We start from the raw sequence: 20,681 nt of genomic DNA on the forward strand, positions 1-20,681 counted from the left end.
CACTTTCTATCTTTTGGTGAGTTATCTACAGGGGAAATCAATGCTGACTGAATACTGGCTAGTGCTCAATTTGGCATAAAATGTTTGCATATCATACAAAGAGTAGCATCCAGGTAAATGGAAGACAACTGAGCTGAGGTTTAGTGTTGGGTTAGCTCTCTAATGTCATCACAAAAGGAATAAGTCACAGTCCCCAAAAACAAAGGGAACAGTTTAAGAGGTGACCAAAACCAAAATAACTGACTTTGTACAAAGGAATTTCAAAAACTCTGAACAGTGACGACATGCACAGGATGCAGCCATGACCTCTGCTCTACTTTCGCTGTGACTACGAAGTGTGTGACTGATATCACACAAAAATTTGTCACAGCAGGAAGTGTAACCATACGGGCCTTTTTATTCACCTTTGTCACTTATCAATCACAAAAACACGCTGCCTGTCCAAACAAAACACATATTTAGGAAAACAGTTGTAGGTTTTGGGTCAGTGCTATGCATGAATATATATGACGATATGTGTCTCTCTGTACAGACGATGTTAAAATAGTCAGTTTTAAAGCCTCCTTTAAGCCCACATGAGGTGCCACCATAATAAAGCAAAAATATGAAAAAAATGCATAATTCTGCACCAAATGTTTGTAATAAATGACACCAACCTCAAAACTGCTGCAACAACTTATGGGACATAGTTTAACATGGAAATGGACTTCAAAAGGAGAAATATAAAAATTCTGAACTGTTTATTAGAGATTTTTGAACAAAACAATTTGACTCAGTGCTGAGCTGTAGTTCAAATTAATCTTCAGGTCCACAGCTTTCAGATGATGTTCACTTTTATGTGGCATTTATTGCTGACCTGCTATCTCCCCCTAAACATCCACTGCCCACAACCCCCAGTTCTCAATAAAAGGGGGCCGTATGATAAGAGGTAATATTTCTTTATTCTATATCAAGTACATACTTTACCCGATTTTCCTTGAATCAAACATCTGATCCATTTCAGGTTAATTCAACTTTTGTCTGGGTTACAATAAAGACACATTATTTGAGTGCGTCTTACCAGTAACATTTCAACTGATTTCTGATTATGTAAGAGGAAGTGGTTGTTCTGGTTTAAAAGACCCAGGAAGCCTCGGGTACTTTGAGAGAGGGTGCTACACTTAAAGCAGCAGATTTACAACCATACAGGTGGATGATTTATGATCACGCCTCCATAATATCTAATCATCATAGTGAAAGTCACCATCAGGAGCTTCACCCATTAAACATCTATCCAACTCTAACCAACAGGCTTTTTCAAGTCGCCAGCTTTAGATTTCACTGTGTTAAATGTTTCAGGTAAACTTGCACTTTACTGTTTACAAAGTGTAAAATGTAAAACATCTTGCTTCTGCTGTTTGACTGACATATACAAGCAGACCTTTATCTTTACAGGGGATCAAATGCTTGTCATTCATCAAGTTGAAGCCTGAATAACGGTATTATATAAATCATTTGATTTTTAATTATTTATAGTACAGTGTGCCTGGTCGAAGATAAAAGCTGTTGATGGTGATAGACTACATGCAAAAACATTGTGTTTTCATGCATCTTGTGCTATATTGCTTCTATAACATGCTTTCTTTTAGACTAGTGGAGAGAAAACATCCAAAATATACATTAAGACACAGAATCACAATCAGTTGTACTGCCAAGTATGTTTTCACATACAAGTAATTTGCTGGTGTATTGGTGCATTACACCAAATAAAGTACTGAAAAATATAAATAGAGATTAAGGCAAGTACTAAGAATCAAAAACAGCAGCATAAATAGAAAATAGGAAGAACAGAACAAGTATAAACACAAATATAAACAGTATGTACAACTATGATGTTACACACTTACATACACACAATATCTTAATGCAAATATAATATGGTAGTTTAGTAAAATGGTGCCAAATATAGATAGATAGATAGATAGATAGATAGATAGATAGATAGATAGATAGATAGATAGATAGATAGATAGATAGATAGATAGATAGATAGATAGATAGATAGATAGATAGATTAGCCTACTTTATTCATCAGGGAAATTCGGTTGTCACAGCAGTTCAGTATTCAAGTACAATAAAATACAATAGAATAAAATACTGAGGTAGAATAAATAGAAACAACAATAGAAAAAAACACAGAATAGAACAAGAACAAGGACACTTAAGAAGTTAAAAAGAAGAACATCAGTTGATAGGATGGTTGGCAGTTGATGGTAATAATTAAACTGGTGATATATGCCTCTTTATTGTCTTTACATGAAAAACCAAAAGGGAAATATTTCCTGAATTATGTCCTTGATGGTAATAAGCAACTGTACAGAGTTTAGACGGGTCCACTCCCATCAGAAGCAGACTAATTAATACGTTTCATTAGTCTGAGCATCAGTTGCCAAGTAACAGCCGCTGCAGTTGAATCAGTATTTGTATTTGTATTTTTTTTTTAATCAGTATTTGTATTGACATTTGATACAGTCAGTCGATTACGTCCATATTAGGCGACCAACTCTCAACAGTGCAGAGACTCCACCTTTTTCTTCATCAAAGGGTTGCGTCAAGGGGAAGATTTAAGCAGCGGGGAGGAAGAGGAAGCGGAGCAAACTTCACAAACGCGCTGGGGAGACGTTATCAGCGACAGTTACCTCAGCTCCATTTCAAGTGAGTACTTTGTTACACTATTTTCATCACTTAACAGTTAGCAACACTTTTCACCCAACGAGGCGTTTGTTAATTTCAGGTGTGTTTATTTTTTTGGGGAGGGGGCGCGCGCTGTCAATTTCCGCAACGTGATATGCAAGATATATTCACTTTCACTTAATTTGTTGTTTTTATCATTAGAATAGCTCAGATGTAGATTTATTTAAAAAAAAAAAAAAAAAAGTATATTTTTTAGGGGGTGGGGTGGGGGTTGGAGGTGACCTCTGACCTCGTATCCGGTGTGACGCACAAACGTGTATCCCTTGTGTGGTTGGAGATTAATTTTGCACACCATTTAATTTAGTTGTTCTGGCTATTGATGGTACGTCCTGTATCTATCTCCCCGCTTCTCATCATTTGCACCTGTGTTGAGGACAAAGAGCTCATTGGAGCAGGGACTCTCGGTTCACTCTGGCTATTGTTGCTCTGCACTTTGAAGGCAGGTGCGAGTCGTGACGGTCATCCACCTGTGCTGGTTGGAGCTGTTATACTTCTTTATGGAAGTGATAAAGAGAACATACAGAACTGCATGTGTAATATACGTTATGAGTTATATAGCACATAAAGTTTCACCCTAGTCGGTCAAAGGTGAAACGTACCTGCTGGCTAAATTATACAATTTTAACTGTCTAATGGTTCACTGTTCATGAATTTGTGAGTAAGTTAGTAATAAAGAGACACACATTAGAGAATGGGTGTATTTTTTTTATTTATTTCAGTTGGCAGTGGCGATCATAGAGTCTGAGGTGTCACTGGCAAAGAAGCCATAAGGCTGCACATTATGGCTGAGATATTTTTTTTTAAGATTTGTGTTTTTTGGCATTTTCATGCTTTATTTGTTAGTCACAGAGGGAATGGAAGGGGGAGACGGATCTGAACCCAGGTCCACTGTGACAAAGTCTCAGCCCAACCAAGATTTTTTTTTTTTTAATCAATATCGAGATCATGATTATTCGTTAATCATTCATATTTCTATTGCACTTTGGCATTTAGCCTTAACAAAGCAAGTCATGGTTGTGATTAATGTTAGATTAATTAGTTCAGACCTAGTTACCCTTGTGTTATCTGGGGGGCAGCGGCAGTGCACTGTATTGCGTCTTTATTGGAGGCCTTAGGCTTAAGGATTTATAGCTGTCATTGCAAAATAAAATATTCTTTATTGGGGGCAAGACATTTGCCTGGTCTGCCCCTGCTGCTAGTTGAGAATTGTGTGTATTTACCAGGCTACAATTAATGTAATGTAACAATCTGCTACATAGTGGTATGTCCTATACACTACCATTGCATCCGTAAATCTGTATGTTTTTTGTAGAATGTTGGTTTTTGTGGAAGTAAAATAATACATATTTGACTCATTCTAGCAGGATGAGGAGTTGAACTTTGCACCATGTGATTGTGAATACATGAGTCAATATTAACATTGCAGCATATCTTATAAAGATAATGTTCTTTATGATTACTTTGATAATTCTATCAGCAGCCTCTATCAATGGATGCAACAGCGTTAGTCATGTTAAACTTTCGGTTAATTTCAACATTCTGGGAGTAAAACAGAAGCAAACACACCTTATTTATGCAATGCAAAATGTGGCAAAAATAGTAGGCATTTAACACACAAGTAATTGGCAAACATCAAGGTAATACAGCACTGCTTTTTACAACTGATGCAAGTCATGTTCGTTTGACACTGTGCACATATTAACAACTGTTTTTTTTACATTGAGAACAATTTACAAATAAGTTCTTAATGTTTAAAATAATCTGCTTTAACGTCTCATACATGCTGGCCTTTTCTTTTCAGATGTTTTACCTTCTCTAAAGGTAGATTATGGATCACTTACTCTGTGTGGACATGTAAACATTAGCCGTATCTAACGCCTGTGGGATGGAGACAAAGGGCCTCAAGGTCAACCAGCCCTGGTGTACTTAATGATAGTAATGTAAACACTACAGCAGCATTGTGACTGTTAGCCCTCCAGCATAGCATGTTGTCGCCTCATCCGCCCCCAAAGTCAACACCCCCTCTGAAGGACTTAAGGCAAATTTCAGTTGGTGGGACTGACATTTAAACCAAGTTTTTTATCAACAAAGTTTTCAGTCTTAGCTGGGTGTGTTTACACCGCAGCCATGCTTCACACAGTTGACCACAGTTTGCTCCTCGTAGTCTGTAGTAGCTGTAGTAAAAGGCTGTGCTAGGAAGTGGAAAATGTTAGTCATGCATGTTTCCCCTCACCACATATTCCGAACAAGTCTTTAAAGGGATCCTTGTCACTTCTCTGTTCGCTTTCACTCAAGCACACAAGATGGTGTCATTGATAACAAACAGAATATAACTCCAGGGTATTTAAAAACGTTTGTGCCCCAACTGTAAAGCTGTCACTCTTTACTTTACATCTGAATGTTGTTAGGTATGTTGAATAATCATTTAATGAAATGAACAAGCCAGGGAGGCCAAATTGAATTGTTAATATTGCTTTGAAGTTGGTGTTTCTTTCTGAAGAGAAGCTACCTGACCAGATTTAGAGCTTTTCATTTGGGCAAATGTTATGAATACCAGCAAGGGTTCATTTACCCTCACTCACAGCATTGTGGTTTCATTTGACAGTTTAGATTAGAGGAAGAACGGTGGTAACAGGTTAACTATTAACACTGATCAATGATATGCAGTTTCCCGGTTTAAAACAGCAGCTAGGGATCACATTGATTGGGGTAGGGCCAGAATATTATCATGGCCCACGAAAACAAATTCAGCTATATTTTTATTGGACTTCAGCTTTTGCTTCAATGTGAATGAACCTTTTATAAGCTGCTCTTTAGTAGATGTAACTGCTACATTTATTACATGGTTTAAAATATATCTATCACACAGCCGTGCCAAGGACAATCTGTGCACATATTAAAGTTTATTTCAAGTCAAACAATTCAGAAAAACTGGAAAACAGAGAAGTGAGATTGGTGTGATGGTTATGCATCAGTTCAGGTCAATATTAGGGCGTAGTGACTTAGTAAATGTCTGTTACACAGTTTAACTTGCTCTTGTCTAAACAGTGCAAGGATAAGAAGTGTTTGCAGCAAGTGTAAGCACTGGCCTTGTTACGTCCTTGAAGTATGTCAGGATGGCCTCAGGGGTGATTGTGGCTGTGCGTGTTTAGACCAGCATGCCTGGAAGGCCGGCTACAAGTTTTTCTTTTCATTTCTTATCCTGTAAATATTACTGTTTCTTTTGGATAAATGATATATTTTAATATCTGCTTGCTTGTCGCCACAGAGTTTTCATGGAAAGTGAAAGTGCTGCATCATCATTTTTGGGAAAATTAGACCAAAAGTCAGATTGTAGAGAACACAATTACAAACCCAGAAGCCGTTGGCACAACTGGCTATTGTTTTCTCTCTGTGTTAAACAAGTCGTGTCAGAAGAATCCAGGATGTTTACAATAGCTTTCTCAAGAGTTAACACGTGTGCATGTTTGGAATATCAAGTGGAAGTTCTGGTCATAGTAACATCTCAGGCATTCTTGACAGACATGGATTGTGTCATTCCTGTCGTAGTTTAAGTATTGCATCATCCTAACCCATCTACCTGGCCTGGTTTACATTCGCCCCAGCCATCAAGTCTGGAGTTGTTTTGTTGATGAGTTCTAGCATGCTTGTCCATGGGACACCCACAATGGCACACCCTTGTGTGGGAAAGAAAAAAAACATCAATGAGGGGAAAAAATGGAACTTTTTAAATAAATGTAGGAATCCCTTTGAGTGGTTGATGGGTGCTAGTTATGGATGTATCCTAAGAACTGGGTGACGGACTCAAAGATGGCACCTATTCCGTCCAATGGGAATTGCTCATACCCAAATACACCGGGTCTCCCACCTTGTTATGTACCCCCTGATATGCACAGTAGTTTTTTGACTGCTATTATTGCTTGCAAGTTCTTGCCTAGCTCATTAACTTAACATTGTGGTAGTGTCACAGATTATGAAATACTTTTTTTCTCTGGGATCTCCAGAACACAGCTACATCTCTAAAAAAGATGATCAAACTAGTTTTTTAACCCATTGACGCCTAAAACTTCCTGTAAAACCTCTGGGCGATTTTAAAATAAGCCCCTAAAACCTGAAGTTTTTCTGGAAATTCAACAGAAGTGTCAACGCTTCTACTAAATAATAGATTTTTCAGCCTCTGTAGCAGATGGAAATGAAATTCAAAAAGTATTTGAGAGCTTATACAAATACTACAAAACGACGTAAACGCTTTCCAGGCTTCAATGGGTTAAATGTCCCAGGTCAGCCAAAGAAAGTGAACCAAAGGTGAGCAGTTAACAGAACACCTCCCGTCCCTGCTGCAGCACTTTCCATCGTTGTGGTCACACCTTTGCCAGGAGGGATTATTGTTGACATTAAAGAGCTGTTGGCTTATTATTGCTCTTACTTGATTGACTTTATTATGGTGATATCTCCTTGTTCTGTGATCTCAGTAATTACTTTGAGTATAGTTTTATTATAACAGATGGGAAATGATAAATAAAACCTAAATTACGATAATCCGATATTGCCCTTTTATATTATGTGTATTTAATGCCACTTTGTCTATGCGGACGAACCTAACTAATTTCTAAGCTATTGCATTTGCTAAGCATAATTATTGGTAGCATCATACCGAACCAGTTGCTGCAGTTTTTGCTCTCATGTAGGATACAGAGTGTGTGGACACAGACGTGAGAGTGGCCCCATGCAAATTCATTATCTCTAATGCACTTTGCATTTGCAGAGCTGCAGTTAATTCTTTACAATCTGCCTCAGTGGGAGTTTATTCATAAGCAGGCGATGCATTTATCGTTGTCTCCGGAAAGTTTTCCTGAGTCGTTTTCACCTGCATAAGAGGCGGAGAGGGAGGGATCAGCGTGAAAAGAATGAGACCAGTGTTGAATAGCCGGCCTTGTCTGGCAGGTGGGGGTGAAACTTCGCCCCCTCCACCCACCTGCACACACACACACCCTCAAAGAGACACAATAAGGGGATATGGTGTAAACATGTCAGTGTCCAGACCGGTTCAGCAACATTCCTGTGATGGGGGGTATAACTATTACTACGACTTGTACGCCTTGGCTTGTTTAAGCTTTAAAATTGATTAATTTTGTTGAGTTTATATATCAATAAGTCTCCCATATTCGTTTTTATCATAGCACAGATCTGCCACGCATGGTTGGAAACTAGAGGGCACATTAAAATATTGAGAGTTATGTGCAGTCACACAGAATGAATGTTGGGTTTTGATTATGTTGATGACAATATTGCATGCTGTGCATTCTTATAAGTAGATGCACTAAAAGACAAGGTTGCAGAGCAGATCCAGACTGTATTCTTTGTTGTTAAAGAGAGAAATGCCAACTTTGCTTTAGATTGAAGTTATTAAAGGGTCCATAAGGAAGAAGCAGGGAGTTGCAGGAAAGTGTTTTTCAGTGACAAAGTAGCAGAACTAGTTAGGATTAGATTGATTTGTAACCCGTGTGGAATGAGAGTGATGTTAACAGTTACTACTCTATTATTTTGAAGCAGTTATGACTGACATTTGGACTCATAAGACCTGCGGCCCAGGAAATGTTCATTGAGTAATGCCTTTGTTTTCTCGAGAGTGAGTTTGTCCTGCTGCAGACTGGAATGTGTGTTATTGTTTTTGCCATATGAAACTAGTATTAACTTTACTGATTGTAACTGTTTTTCAAGTTGGCATTACTTCATTTTAAGACTGATGTTAAGTTATGAGCACATGAAGAGACCCTAAGAAACACTAAATGCTTAGTTAATTATGAGCCACGAACGATTAATAACTTGAAATACCTCATTATCTCTGAAGGCAACGACTCAATTATATGATCTGGCTTTTCAAAGCTGAATTATTTTCTGCTCCTTTTGTTTGAAAGTTATTCACGTTGTATAGGTTGACCTGAGATTTGTGCCTTGGCAGCAAAGTCAGACTCGTCACACCAGTGTGTGACATGCTGGTGGAAATTCCGAGAGACTTGTGCTCTCTGTTATAATACAGCTGCCGCACACATATTCCTGCTTTTTACGCTTTCCAAGACCACAGATCCTCCACTGGGGTAGCTCTTATTCATTGTATTCATGTATGGTCCCTCACTACTTTGCAAAATTAATTTATCTATAGTCTAAAATGGGAATATTCATTTTGTTTGGCACTGTATCCTGGAAATAATCACCTACACAAACAACATTGCACAATCCTTTGTTGTATAATCATAATAACGCAGGGTGTAACTACAAAGCGTCTCTGGAATTTCACCGACTTTAACTTCTGGTATCCGTCATCTTTTTTTTCAATGAACATATTCAAGAGTTTACACATTACTACTTAAGCATTATTAATATTGATTTACTTTACTCGTGCCGTTTGTGCTTTTACCCAGCTAATATTGCAATATGTCATGTCCGATTTATTTCTGTGTTTTACATCGATCTGTATATACATATCGACTCACTGATCAGTGATTAAAAATGATCTATGCAAACTGAAAATATCTTCATATTTGAGATGCTTTTTTATTCTTGTTCTTCAAAGCAATAGATTGATTTTAATTTAAATGTCTGGAATAGCTCAGTATGTTGTCAAATCATATTTTATTTGATTTTTGTGAGTTCATACAAATGTGACTGATTGTAATAAATTGGCTTTGTATCTTGGTCCAAAGAATATTAATGTTGCCAATAAAGAATATTAATGAATTATGAGGAAAATCATGATTTACACCCCTATTACAAACATGGGCCAAATGAAACCGGTCAACAGAGCAGACAACTAAATTGTGCAGAAATCAAGATAAAATTGTTGAGTAATGCAAAAATGAATAGCCACCAATTATAAACGGCCAATTTATGCATGTATGTTTATGTATATATGTTCATAGACCATGAGCTGAGCTTGGAATGACTCTGAGGGGGCGGATCTGAGGTGTCGGGACAGTGGATGATAAATGTGGAGCTTATATGAAACCAAATAGATTTTTGATTAGTTGAACTTGACTTTGAGGACACCCTCACCCTTTATTTTCCACTAATTATTCCACAAGTCAACCAACAAAGGAGTTAAATAACAACGAAACCACAATCATTTTAATTTCCTTTGCATTGCTTTTTTAGCGAGGTGGAGATGGGTGTTGGTGTGACGGGACCAGATTACTATCATGTTTGAAATGGCTCTGTCAGCAGAGTGCAGCGAGAGGTGATCTATTCTGTTGTCAGGTGTGTTTCGGTATTTGGAGGAGGCGCTAATATGCAATGTAGCGCTCCTCCCATCACCCCACAGGGGACATGGCGACAGGTAGAACCAGCCCAGTCAATCAGATATAGTGCTGAAGAGGGCATTTACAGTGACAAGATCAATTGTGCAACAGTGTCTCTGACTTTAACAGCCAAGTTCAACTTGTATTTGCAAAATGTTTTCAAGAGTTGTAGATTGATTGCAAATGTGTGACTTGATCTCAGCAACTCTAAATATTGTGTAGTTTTATCAGACCACATTGATAGTTGTGTTAACAAATCTGAAGACATTTTGAATGTGGAATGTCCCATCTAGTCTTACACCCACCGGCCACTTTATTAGGTACACGTGTGCAACTGTTCGTTAACTCAAGTATCTAATCAGCCGATCACATGGCAGCTTGTCAATGCATTTAAGGTATTTAGACATGGTGACGACGACCTGCTGACGTTCAAACCGAGCATCAGAATGGAGAGGTGATTTAAGTGGCATGGTGGTTGGTGCCAGACGGGCTGGTCTGAGTATGACACAAACCTAGGGTTTACAAAGAATGGTCCGAAAAGGGGAAAATATCCAGTGAGCGACAGTTGCACAAAAATAACTTTGCACTTTGTAGTATTTATTATTGTATTTATTGTTTTTTATCCTTTTTTTAAAGTATTTTAGCTATATGAGGGAATGTGTGTTTGTTATGTCTGTCCATACGCTGTTTGTGACACTGTAATTTCCTGTAAAGGATTATTAAAAGGATCTATCTATTCTCTGGGCCAAAATGCCTTGATGCCAGAGGTCAGAGGAGAATGGCCAGACTGGTTCGAGATGATAGAAAGGCAACAGTAACTCAAATAACAACTTGTTACAACCGAGGTATGCAGAAGAGCATCTCTGAAGCACAACACGTCCAAACTCGCAAAAACGAGCTACGACAGCAGAAAACCACACCACTATTTAGTAGGTACAAACTTCAGCTAATAAAGCGGCTAGTGAGCGTATCTGTAGTGGCCATTTACCTGCTGCCAAAAGACTAAAATAATCCATAACCAGAAAATTTGACTCCTATTATGGAAATGATATGTTCCTCCATGGAGCCACTGGGTGTGGACGTTACATCAGAGTAAGTGATTTCCTATCAGCAGGAGCAAAGCTTCCTTAGAGAGTATGTTCCAAGGAATTTCAAGCATTGTTGCATGAGTCATTTTTTTTCCTTTGCAGCAATCATTTGATCCGTTAGCCGTTAGTTAACTTTCCAACCCTGAGCAAACATGAAGCTTTTACGACTGTTAATGATACTTCATACCCCAAATCAATAAATAATCTCTTCTCTAGTAGGCTATCATGTGTTGCACTTCTTGTAGTTGCCAGTAAACTGTATACTTATATGAGTTGTGAGTACAGGAAAAAAGCATTTTGTGGATGTGTGCCAAATATTAGGCAAAAGCAAAATGTTGGGAAAGAAATGCAACGACTCCTGACTTGTTTCAGGCGTTTTAGACATGACATGGATTGTCTCGCAGCACAGGGAGAGACAGACATGGAAGCTAGTTTTGCTTTATGGGTGTTGGCTGGTTAAAGAGCCAATAAAGGCGTAACAATGGCCCCCTTCATGATAACAGAGTCTCCTCTGATTTCTCGCCCGCTGCCTGTGAATAATATTATCAGCCCTCCCCCGAGTGAAGACTGACAGGGCGACTCCGGAGTCGTGTGTGTTTCCCTACATGTGTGTTTTAGTGGGTGGATGTGTGATACAGAGTGAAGGGGGTGGGGCCTTATCACCACTATCTAAACGACCGGCTCAAAACAGCAAGTCGCCCTTTATTTCGGGGTGTTTTCTGTCGTGACTGTTTAAATAGGGGCCATCTCACTCTCACCCCAGTTGTACTCTGTCTTGGCGCACGCTCACACACACAGTGCTCGCTCTCTCTGGCTCAGCCTCTTTCCCTCCCTTTCCCTCTGTAAGCGAGTTATTCATCCACTGTGTGAGTCAGGGAGGGTGGGGATTTGGAAGACTGCTGTACCAGTCACACTTTGTCAGTTTACTTTCTCATTCCCTTACCCCATCTCTCTGTCTCTCTGTCTCTCTCTCTCTCTCTCTCTCTCTCTTTCTGTGTTTCTGTCCCTGTGCCGCTGCTTTCTCTTCTCGCTGCTGCCTGCCTGCCCGCCTGCCTGCCCGCATAGTTTGTGAAGAGGCTTCGCCGTCCTGTGAAAGAGGAATCTACATCGTCTTTTGATGACTTAAGTGGAAAAGTCTTGTCTCAACAAGGTATGTTGCATTTGTACGGAGGCTGCACACATGTTGAGCAGTGGGTTTTTTTGTTTTGTTTTAAATTGGGGAATCTGTTCCTTTGGTGCTTGAAAATCTCAGGCTGTTCTGTTTAAAATATATTTTTTGAAAAAAAGTGGACACTTTACTGTGTGTTTGACTAATGGGATTCTGTCTGCTCCTCTGAATTTTTTTTTTTTTTTGGTTCATCATTAACTCTTACCTCGTGAGCTCCCTTTTTCCATCCCTATGATTCATTGACATGGCTCTGGTAGGAAATGTTCCCCCTCCCTTTCCACAGTTTTATATCTCCTTTGTAGATGTAAACCAGCCAGCTCGTCGTCAAGGTTGCCTAGTGTTGAACGAGTGTTTGTGGAGTGACATACAGGTGGATTATAAGGGTGTTTTTATTCTATTTAAACAAGTTTTATTTGGGTCACAAGAATGCACTGATGTTTGCTGAGGGCTGCAAATCCTGAGCATTTCTGTTGAGAGGGGACAGAAGTCATTGCCTGAAGGCTGGGTGGTGTTTCACCGGTCATGTGTCAGCAGCAGCTAAAATGCTTCTCTGTCAGGGGAATAATACAGCAGACACTCTGTGGACCCTTATCACAGTTATGAGGAAGTTCCTGTCCTCTTGTGGAATTACTACTTGTAATATTGGTGTAGCTGAATGAATGACCGTTAAGTAATAAAGCTCAGTTGACAGAAGTGTCAGAGAAAGAAATGTCTTTGGGATGCTCAATTCCTCTTTTTAATGACTGATACTAGGGATCAACAATTCTCCTGAATTTGATCAAAATCACATTATTAGACTAGTGCCACTATCCTGCTTTTTTTGTGTTTAGAAGTGGAGAAAATGTGGTTCTTTCATCAATTTTTTAAAATCAAAATCACATTATGGACTAGTGAGATATGCAAATTGCAGGAGGCAAAATATTTGTTAATAGCAAAAAATGTGTTAAAACACCATTCTGAATTAATATAGTATTGTAGTATGGTGCTGCAGAGATGTCTATAAGTCTATAAATCATATTCTAAAGGTTTTTTCTTGATTGGCACAGATCCAAAAAATGCACCATAACCATCTGCTGATACTGATGCAAATCTGATACTGCCTTTTTCCCTCTCTTAGAGCACTAAGCACTAATGCATTTGTATAGTTGCACTTTGCTTGGCCATTATGTGGCACAGCAAAAGAAGAAATGCATAAACTCAGCCATGCAATGCTGCTGCTTCTTTTTGTGTGTGACACGTGACACATCTTACTTTACAGCATGTCACTCAGTTCTAGTTGTGTATTGACGTCACATGGACATGGATAGTATCTGAGCGATACGGTGTGTCAGATAGGTGTGTCAGATAGGTGCATCCCTAGGCAAGTTTTGAGGTTTCACTGAGCTGGAATGGAAGGGGCTTCATTTTCAATTTTCTCAAACCTCTATCTTCACGTGGGACTTATGAGGCAGAAATATTGTTTCCTTTTTTCTTCTCAGTGTTCATGATCATAAGACTACCCCCCTGACTCGCACTGCCAATTTTGTTATTGGTCAGAATCACTCTGAAGTGAGTCACATGCTGCATGTTCATCTAGTAATTTGAACATGAAAACTTGTATTCAAACAGCAAATCCTCTTTTTTCGGTAGGATTTCTGAACAATTCGACTGAACACAGAAATGTGCATTGAGGTGGAAACAAACTAAATATGTTTTCTCATAAATACAAGCCTAAACTATCAAAATTGAATGCATAACCAGCATAAACATTAAGGGAGACTTTTGACTTGAATAACTCAACTTTAAACCTGTAGACCATGTGATGTGGTCAAGCTGCCACTACACAACTCGAGGTCACTGTGTTACAAAAAACTAGACAATGCCACTTACATGATCAGATTAACTGTGCGGCATTTTTCCTCAGAACAAGACAGACTCAACACAACAGACATGATGGTACTGTTGTTGAACTGTGTGGTGCCTGACCAAAGGCCTCACCAGCGGTTCTTAAACAGCCACAGCGTTATGCGTAAGAGTTTCCTGAAATGTCATGTACAGTATCTGACCTGTTTTACAACATCTCTTGCACTCTTGGTGGCAAAGCTGAGGCCTGTAAGAAGACAAGACCTGCGATTACATTGTCACCAATATTGACCGAAGGACGCAAAGTCTACGTAGTGCAGCGTCGGTAACAGATTGTTCAGGAATGCTGGACGCACGACAAGATCCACAAGAAAGATACTGTGCTGTGATGTTGACATTGCATTGTGTTTAACAACTGAAGTGAACAATCCACAGGGGGATCTACAAGAGGAATGTCCAGTTTGTAAGATGTAATCTGTTTATACTGTGCTGTTCAGAAAACCCTGTCACCTTTGACACAATAGATGCACAAACTATCACCAAAAGCAGATCAAAGGCTATTATGTTTTGATTTTAATTGCTACAGATTTCCTGTTTTTTGCATTCAGTGTAAGCTGTTTTTTCTACACATGCAAGATAATGTTTTAGATTAATTCAGTGAGTCAAACTGAAGTAGGAAATAAGTAGTCCAAATGTCCTGTTTCACATCCTGCATTTTGAAACCTGACCCTGAAAGCAAGTTAACATCCTTAAACTGAAAAGCACAACTGTAACTGAAATGTCTGTGCACCATTTCCCTTCTTGCCGTTTACCTGAGCTGCATCTCTGTGGGCTCAGCTCCCTGCCCTTCATTCCACAGCATGAGACTGTTAGCTGGTAATTATATTGGCTCAAGGCGGGCTGTTCTTTAGTCCTGAGGCAGTGAAAACTCAGAGCTTTGTAGATTGTACAACAATAGCGTGGTGAGAGGAGGCCGCACCCTGCCTGTCCTCTACTTTGCTAATACGCTTTACAGTTTACACTTGACGCGGTAAGCCTTTGTCAACACAGAAACATGCAGGCTCTGAAAACCATAGCAACATTCATGTGTGTACATATTTGTTTTTCAGCTGATAGACTGAGTTTGCAGTGGCAGTCTTCCAGTAAATGTAGTTGCTACATAAGAAGAAGCGACGCTTTTGGTTTTAAGGAACTTGGATGGAAGCGTTTGTATTTTTAGTCCAGTGATTGGGGACTTTGAGTTCATTTGAGGAGAGCAATTTGTGTCTCAACATCTGGCGCCTCCCAGTTCCCTCGTAGCACCTCCTCTCTAATATCAGGCCATGGCTAATGAGTGGTTGGAGCAAAGCATCCTGGTATTTCTGTTGGGAGTGTTTGTTTGGGTAGAGATGAGCTGCTCTGTCTCTGTAATTGCATTTCAGTCCTGCTGAATAGGGAAATATCTCCAAATGCTCCTCCTCGTAGGCATTTATGAGTCACGGGTGTTCACCAGGAAGACCCAAGCAATGAATAAGACATTTTACTTTTGTTTAAGTATTTGCCATCCATTCTTAAAGGAGAATAGTGTCACATTTAACTTTCTGATGTCTTTGGAAATGTCACTGTCTAGGACATGACAAGACATGAGGTTCCAAACAGGTGGGAAAGGAGCAACATGTCCTCAGAATCGTACATCTGCTACACATCAGATCTACACCCTTTTCTATTTTGGACAAAAAAATGTCCAGAAATGTTGTTTTTCGTTTTTGAGAATTGAGTGATAGTGGTGGAAGGGTTTCTGCTGTGTTTGGCTTTCACAAGATAAAAGTAACAATGAGCTTGTTGTCTTTTTTTGTAGATAATTGGGTCACTGCAACACAAGATGGCAAACATTCTTCAAGGGATGCAGGAGATGGGCGCACACGCCAAGGACATCTACGACTACCTCCTGTCAGGACTTGGTAGGTGAAGGGCCTGACTAAATACAGAAAAATCACACCGCCGTTTCATTTTCTAACGTAATTTTGGCTCTTTGTTCTGTAGATCCACGGTTGTCGGACTATCCACTGATGATGAATCCTCTTCCAATGTCTGCAATATTGCTGAGTTACCTGTTCTTTGTACTGTACCTTGGACCTCGCATGATGGCCAATCGCAAGCCCTTCCAGCTGAAAGAAGCCATGATAGTCTACAACTTCACGCTAGTGGCACTGTCAATATACATTGTCTACGAAGTAAGAAACTGTTGCTTTGAGTCTAGTCGAATTCTTTTTTTTTTTTTTTACACATTTTAAACATTTCATGTTCTGAATGGACATTGCTTAAGTTGTGTAGTTTTGGTTGAATGTACACTACCGGTCAAAAGTTTTAGAACACTCCAACTTTTCCAGAATTTAATTGAAAATGATGCAGTTTAATGTCTCAGTGTACTCTGAAATGAATGCACATTTGCAACATTTAAAATTCTTTATTGAGCATGATAGTGTTTTGAAAGTAAAAAAAAAGATTCAAAATCACATTTTATGTTGGACTAAAGGACTAAAAAAAGACACAAAATGACCAAAAAAAGACACAAAATGACAAAAAAAAGACACCAAAAGACACAAAATGACTTACAAAGACATGAAAAGAATTCAAAAATGGACAAAATAGCCCAAGACTCCATAGAGTTAAGTTGTTAACCCATTTCTTGTTCCCTGAAAAAGGCCTACTTGTATAATTCTGAAATGTACATTATTTTTCAGTTTTGGTTAAGCTTTTCTTTTTTATTTACCTCTGGCAGTTCACCACTTACCTTTGTACCCTTTCAAGCTGTTCATTTGACTTGAACTGCTTGAATTTCAATAAAAAACTGGAAAAATTGGGGTGTTCTAAAACTTTTGACCGGGAATGTATATCTGAGGATCTTTTGTTCATACTTGCTTTAACTATGACTACAAACCAAGAAAAATTAAATGTTCTTGTTGTTTAGTTCTTGATGTCCGGTTGGCTCACGACATATACCTGGAGATGTGACCCAGTTGATACATCTGAGAGTCCTGAAGCACTCCGAGTAAGTCCCCTCTAACTACTCTGTTGAATACAATTATGTAACAATATGAAGTTAAACAAATACTTTGACAATTTTTTATTCTACTCACCAGATGGTTCAAGTTGCCTGGCTGTTCTGGTTCTCCAAGATCATCGAGCTCATGGACACAGTAAGTTCAGTCTTCTACTTGGTGTGCAGGTTTCAGTCACCACATCCTCGCTCCAACTAATCAAAATCTTCTTTCACTCAGATTTTCTTCATTTTGAGGAAAAAGCACGGCCAGGTCACCTTCCTGCACATCTTCCACCATTCCTTCATGCCCTGGACCTGGTGGTGGGGGGTCGGCTATGCTCCTGGTGAGTACTCATTAACTAAGCCTTGTGGGTTTTTAGTTTTCTTCAAAGAGTTTGGAAATGATTAATAGAGAAACAATAGCAGGTGAGGACTGTAGCTTCCTAACTTTATCCTGCAAAGCAATCTGGTACATGTTGACCTGTACAATCTGCTCTTGTCAGCCTAAAAAGGGCAGTTCACCCTAAAATCATAAATGCATATTTGTCCTCTTGCCTGTTCAACCCTGATTCTAAAAACATTGGGATGCATGCATCAAGAGTGTATTTATTCACAAAAGTAAATTTTCCAAATTTTTCAGTTTGAGCAAAGAATGTCTTGTCTTTGTACTATTTGCAATTGAATGTAGGTTGAATAGGATTTGCAAATCATTGCATTCTGTTTTTTTATTAAGTTTTTCACAGTGTCTCAACTTATTTTTAGAATTTGGTTTGTAGGTTGTTTTGCTGTGAGTTGCAGAGTGTTGGAGATATCGGCTGTGGAGATGTCTGTCTACTCTCAACCAAAAAAATACATTTGAAAAACTCAACCGCAATGTCTCTTTCCAAAAATCAGGACCCAGTTACTCAAGATAATCCACAGGTCTTGTTGTGAGCAGCTTCATGTTGGAACTTGTTTCTACAGAACTGCACCCACCAAACATATCACTTTGCAGAGGGAAGCATGCAACCTTCTCATGGACAAGAGGCTCATGCTTGTGACCGTGCAAAACACTAATGGACTCCTTTTTGGCTGAGCAGTACCGTAAACTAGCTCAGCTAACATTAGATCGTGTCCCTTTGTGCGGTGATGCAGTATGGTAGAAGGAAGGTGAAGAAGTAAAAAAGCTCACAACAAGATTTGTGGATTATCTTGAGTAACTGGGTCATGATTTCTGGAAAGGTCATTGGTGCTTTTGAGTGCCTTCTAGTTCCATTACACTATTTGAAAGAAGGCAGACATCTCGCTGGCCTACACCTCAAACACTCTACAACTCACAGCAAAACAATCTACACTGACAAATGGCACTACAGGTAAGAGGTAAGGTACATTTTTGATTTTGGAATGAACTTTCCCTTTGGCGTGAACGCTTATGCAAGTTGCCTGTAAAGTTATGCTTGGTCATAAGGAAATTATTAACCAAGAGACTCTGACCTTGCTATAAAAATCAAGAATATAGAGGTCACAGAGTTTAAACTCAGATGTTTTTTTTTCAGCTGAGTTGGCCTAATGCTGTTTGTGATAATTTCTCAGGTGGAATGGGATCTTTCCATGCCATGGTGAATTCTTCTGTCCACGTCGTCATGTACTTCTACTACGGCCTTGCTGCTGCTGGACCACGCTTCCAGAAGTTCTTGTGGTGGAAGAAATACATGACAGCCATCCAGCTGGTAAGGACACCGTATACTCTGCAGTTTTCTGTGTCATTTGTTTTGTCATTTTTAAATTTAATTGAGCTTCTTGTAGGCTTCAGGGATGATGTAGCTAATGCATTTATTAACCCATTGACGCCTAAAACGCCTGTAAAACCTCTGGGTGATTTTAAAATAAGCCCCTAAAACCTGAAGTTTTTCTGGAAATTCAACAGAAGTGTCAACGCTTCTACTAAATAATAGATTTTTCAGCCTCTGTAGCAGGTAGAAATGAAATTCCAAAAGTATTTGAGAGGTTATACAAATATTACAAAACTACGTATCCTCTTTCCAGGCTTCAATGGGTTAAGAGCCTCGCTCAGTGTCTTAAACTACTCCGGTCCTTTCCCATGTCTCTGCTCCGAAGGCACCAAGACACATTCCTCTACGTTTATTTATAATAAGTGCTTGGCCTTAGTCCTGTTTTTTTTTTTCTCCAACAGATCCAGTTTGTCCTGGTTTCTCTCCACGCTACCCAGTATTACTTCATGGACACCTGCGACTACCAGTTCCCCATGGTCCTCCACCTCATCTGGGTGTATGGAACCTTCTTCTTCGTGCTCTTCTCCAACTTCTGGGTCCAGGCTTACGTTAAAGGTAAACGGCTGCCAAAACAGGAGGTTAAGCAGTGTCAGAACGGCACAGACGTCCACGCTAACGGCAAACACCACGAGAACGCCATCAACCACGGAGCCACCAACGGCACCACCAACGGTTCTGCTCGCCACGAGAACGGCAGCACTCACATAAGCAAGATGAAGAAGGCCTAGGACCCCCAGAAGGAAACACCCAAGAAATATGACCCAGTGAACCTGTTGAAACTATTACAGATTCCAAAGATAGTTTTGGCTGTGTTTCTTTTCCTGTTTTCTAGTTTTATATGTATCACATGGGGAAATGACGTCAATGATTTCCATAGTTGGGGTTCCACATTTGTTGGGATTTTTGTGTTCATGTCGAGTTGGGAAATCAGTTCTGGACCAAAATATATGAAGTGAATCTATGATGTTTTCACCTAAACGTTATCTTCACTGAAGTTACAATAACCCCCTTGGCTCATATCACCCTGGGGGCCTTAAACCCTGTTCACCCTCACTACTTATCTGACCCCCATATCGTCCCGACCCCCCCTGTGGACAGATGACTGTACAGTTTCTATCAAACTTGAAAATACTTTTTGTAAATAGTTTTACAACAAACAAAAACTAATTGTATTGGTATGCTTTAGACTTTCTAAATTTTGTTATATTGTGTATTTAAAATTAAATGCCAATAAATTCAAATTTAAATTATACATTCTGTGTGTCAGTACTTTCACTTGCAGAGTAGCTGCTTACTGTGTGTAAAAAATATTTCAGCTGTAGTTGTCTTTGGGAGGAAGATTGACGTTGTGCTGCGTTGCAACAAAGAAGAAAAGTATTTGCGTTGCTTGCTTGAGCTTCTTGTCTCGGCCATCCCAAGTATGCAGAGCAAGTAGGAGGTAAACAAGGAAGCCATTCTGCTTTGTTTGAAAATATTCCTCATAAGAGGCAGAGAGAAGGCATCCTGCAGACCGGATCTACACCCACAGCCTTCAGCTGGTTCATAGAGTCATATTCACACTCAGAGAGCATGTATTCTTTACATTCATTGAACCTGCAGATGGGTGCAAACTGAATAAACTACTAATCCAATAAGGCTGTTAGTAGTGATACTTCAATACCTTTTCAATACCACATGTTTAAAATGATCCGATTGAACGTATACAGGAGGTATAGAAAATGTCAGATGTTTAACCCAAGGCTGCAATAATATAACTAACAC

General features: G+C 39.3%; 1 protein-coding gene across 1 annotated transcript; it reads left to right on the plus strand.

Moving 5' to 3' along the window:
- The first annotated feature begins 2,621 nt into the window (after positions 1 to 2,621).
- elovl1b (ELOVL fatty acid elongase 1b) lies at positions 2,622 to 20,172 on the plus strand. The gene is made up of 9 exons (XM_059341110.1): positions 2,622 to 2,694; positions 12,182 to 12,266; positions 15,964 to 16,066; positions 16,149 to 16,339; positions 17,077 to 17,157; positions 17,249 to 17,305; positions 17,387 to 17,492; positions 18,721 to 18,857; positions 19,322 to 20,172. The coding sequence occupies exons 3-9, from the start codon at positions 15,988 to 15,990 to the stop codon at positions 19,646 to 19,648; spliced, it is 978 nt and encodes a 325-aa protein (XP_059197093.1). The 5' UTR covers positions 2,622 to 2,694; positions 12,182 to 12,266; positions 15,964 to 15,987; the 3' UTR covers positions 19,649 to 20,172.
- Positions 20,173 to 20,681: the final 509 nt, after the last annotated feature.

The sequence above is a fragment of the Centropristis striata genome, chromosome 9 (assembly GCF_030273125.1).
Source record: "Centropristis striata isolate RG_2023a ecotype Rhode Island chromosome 9, C.striata_1.0, whole genome shotgun sequence".
NCBI lineage: Eukaryota > Metazoa > Chordata > Actinopteri > Perciformes > Serranidae > Centropristis > Centropristis striata.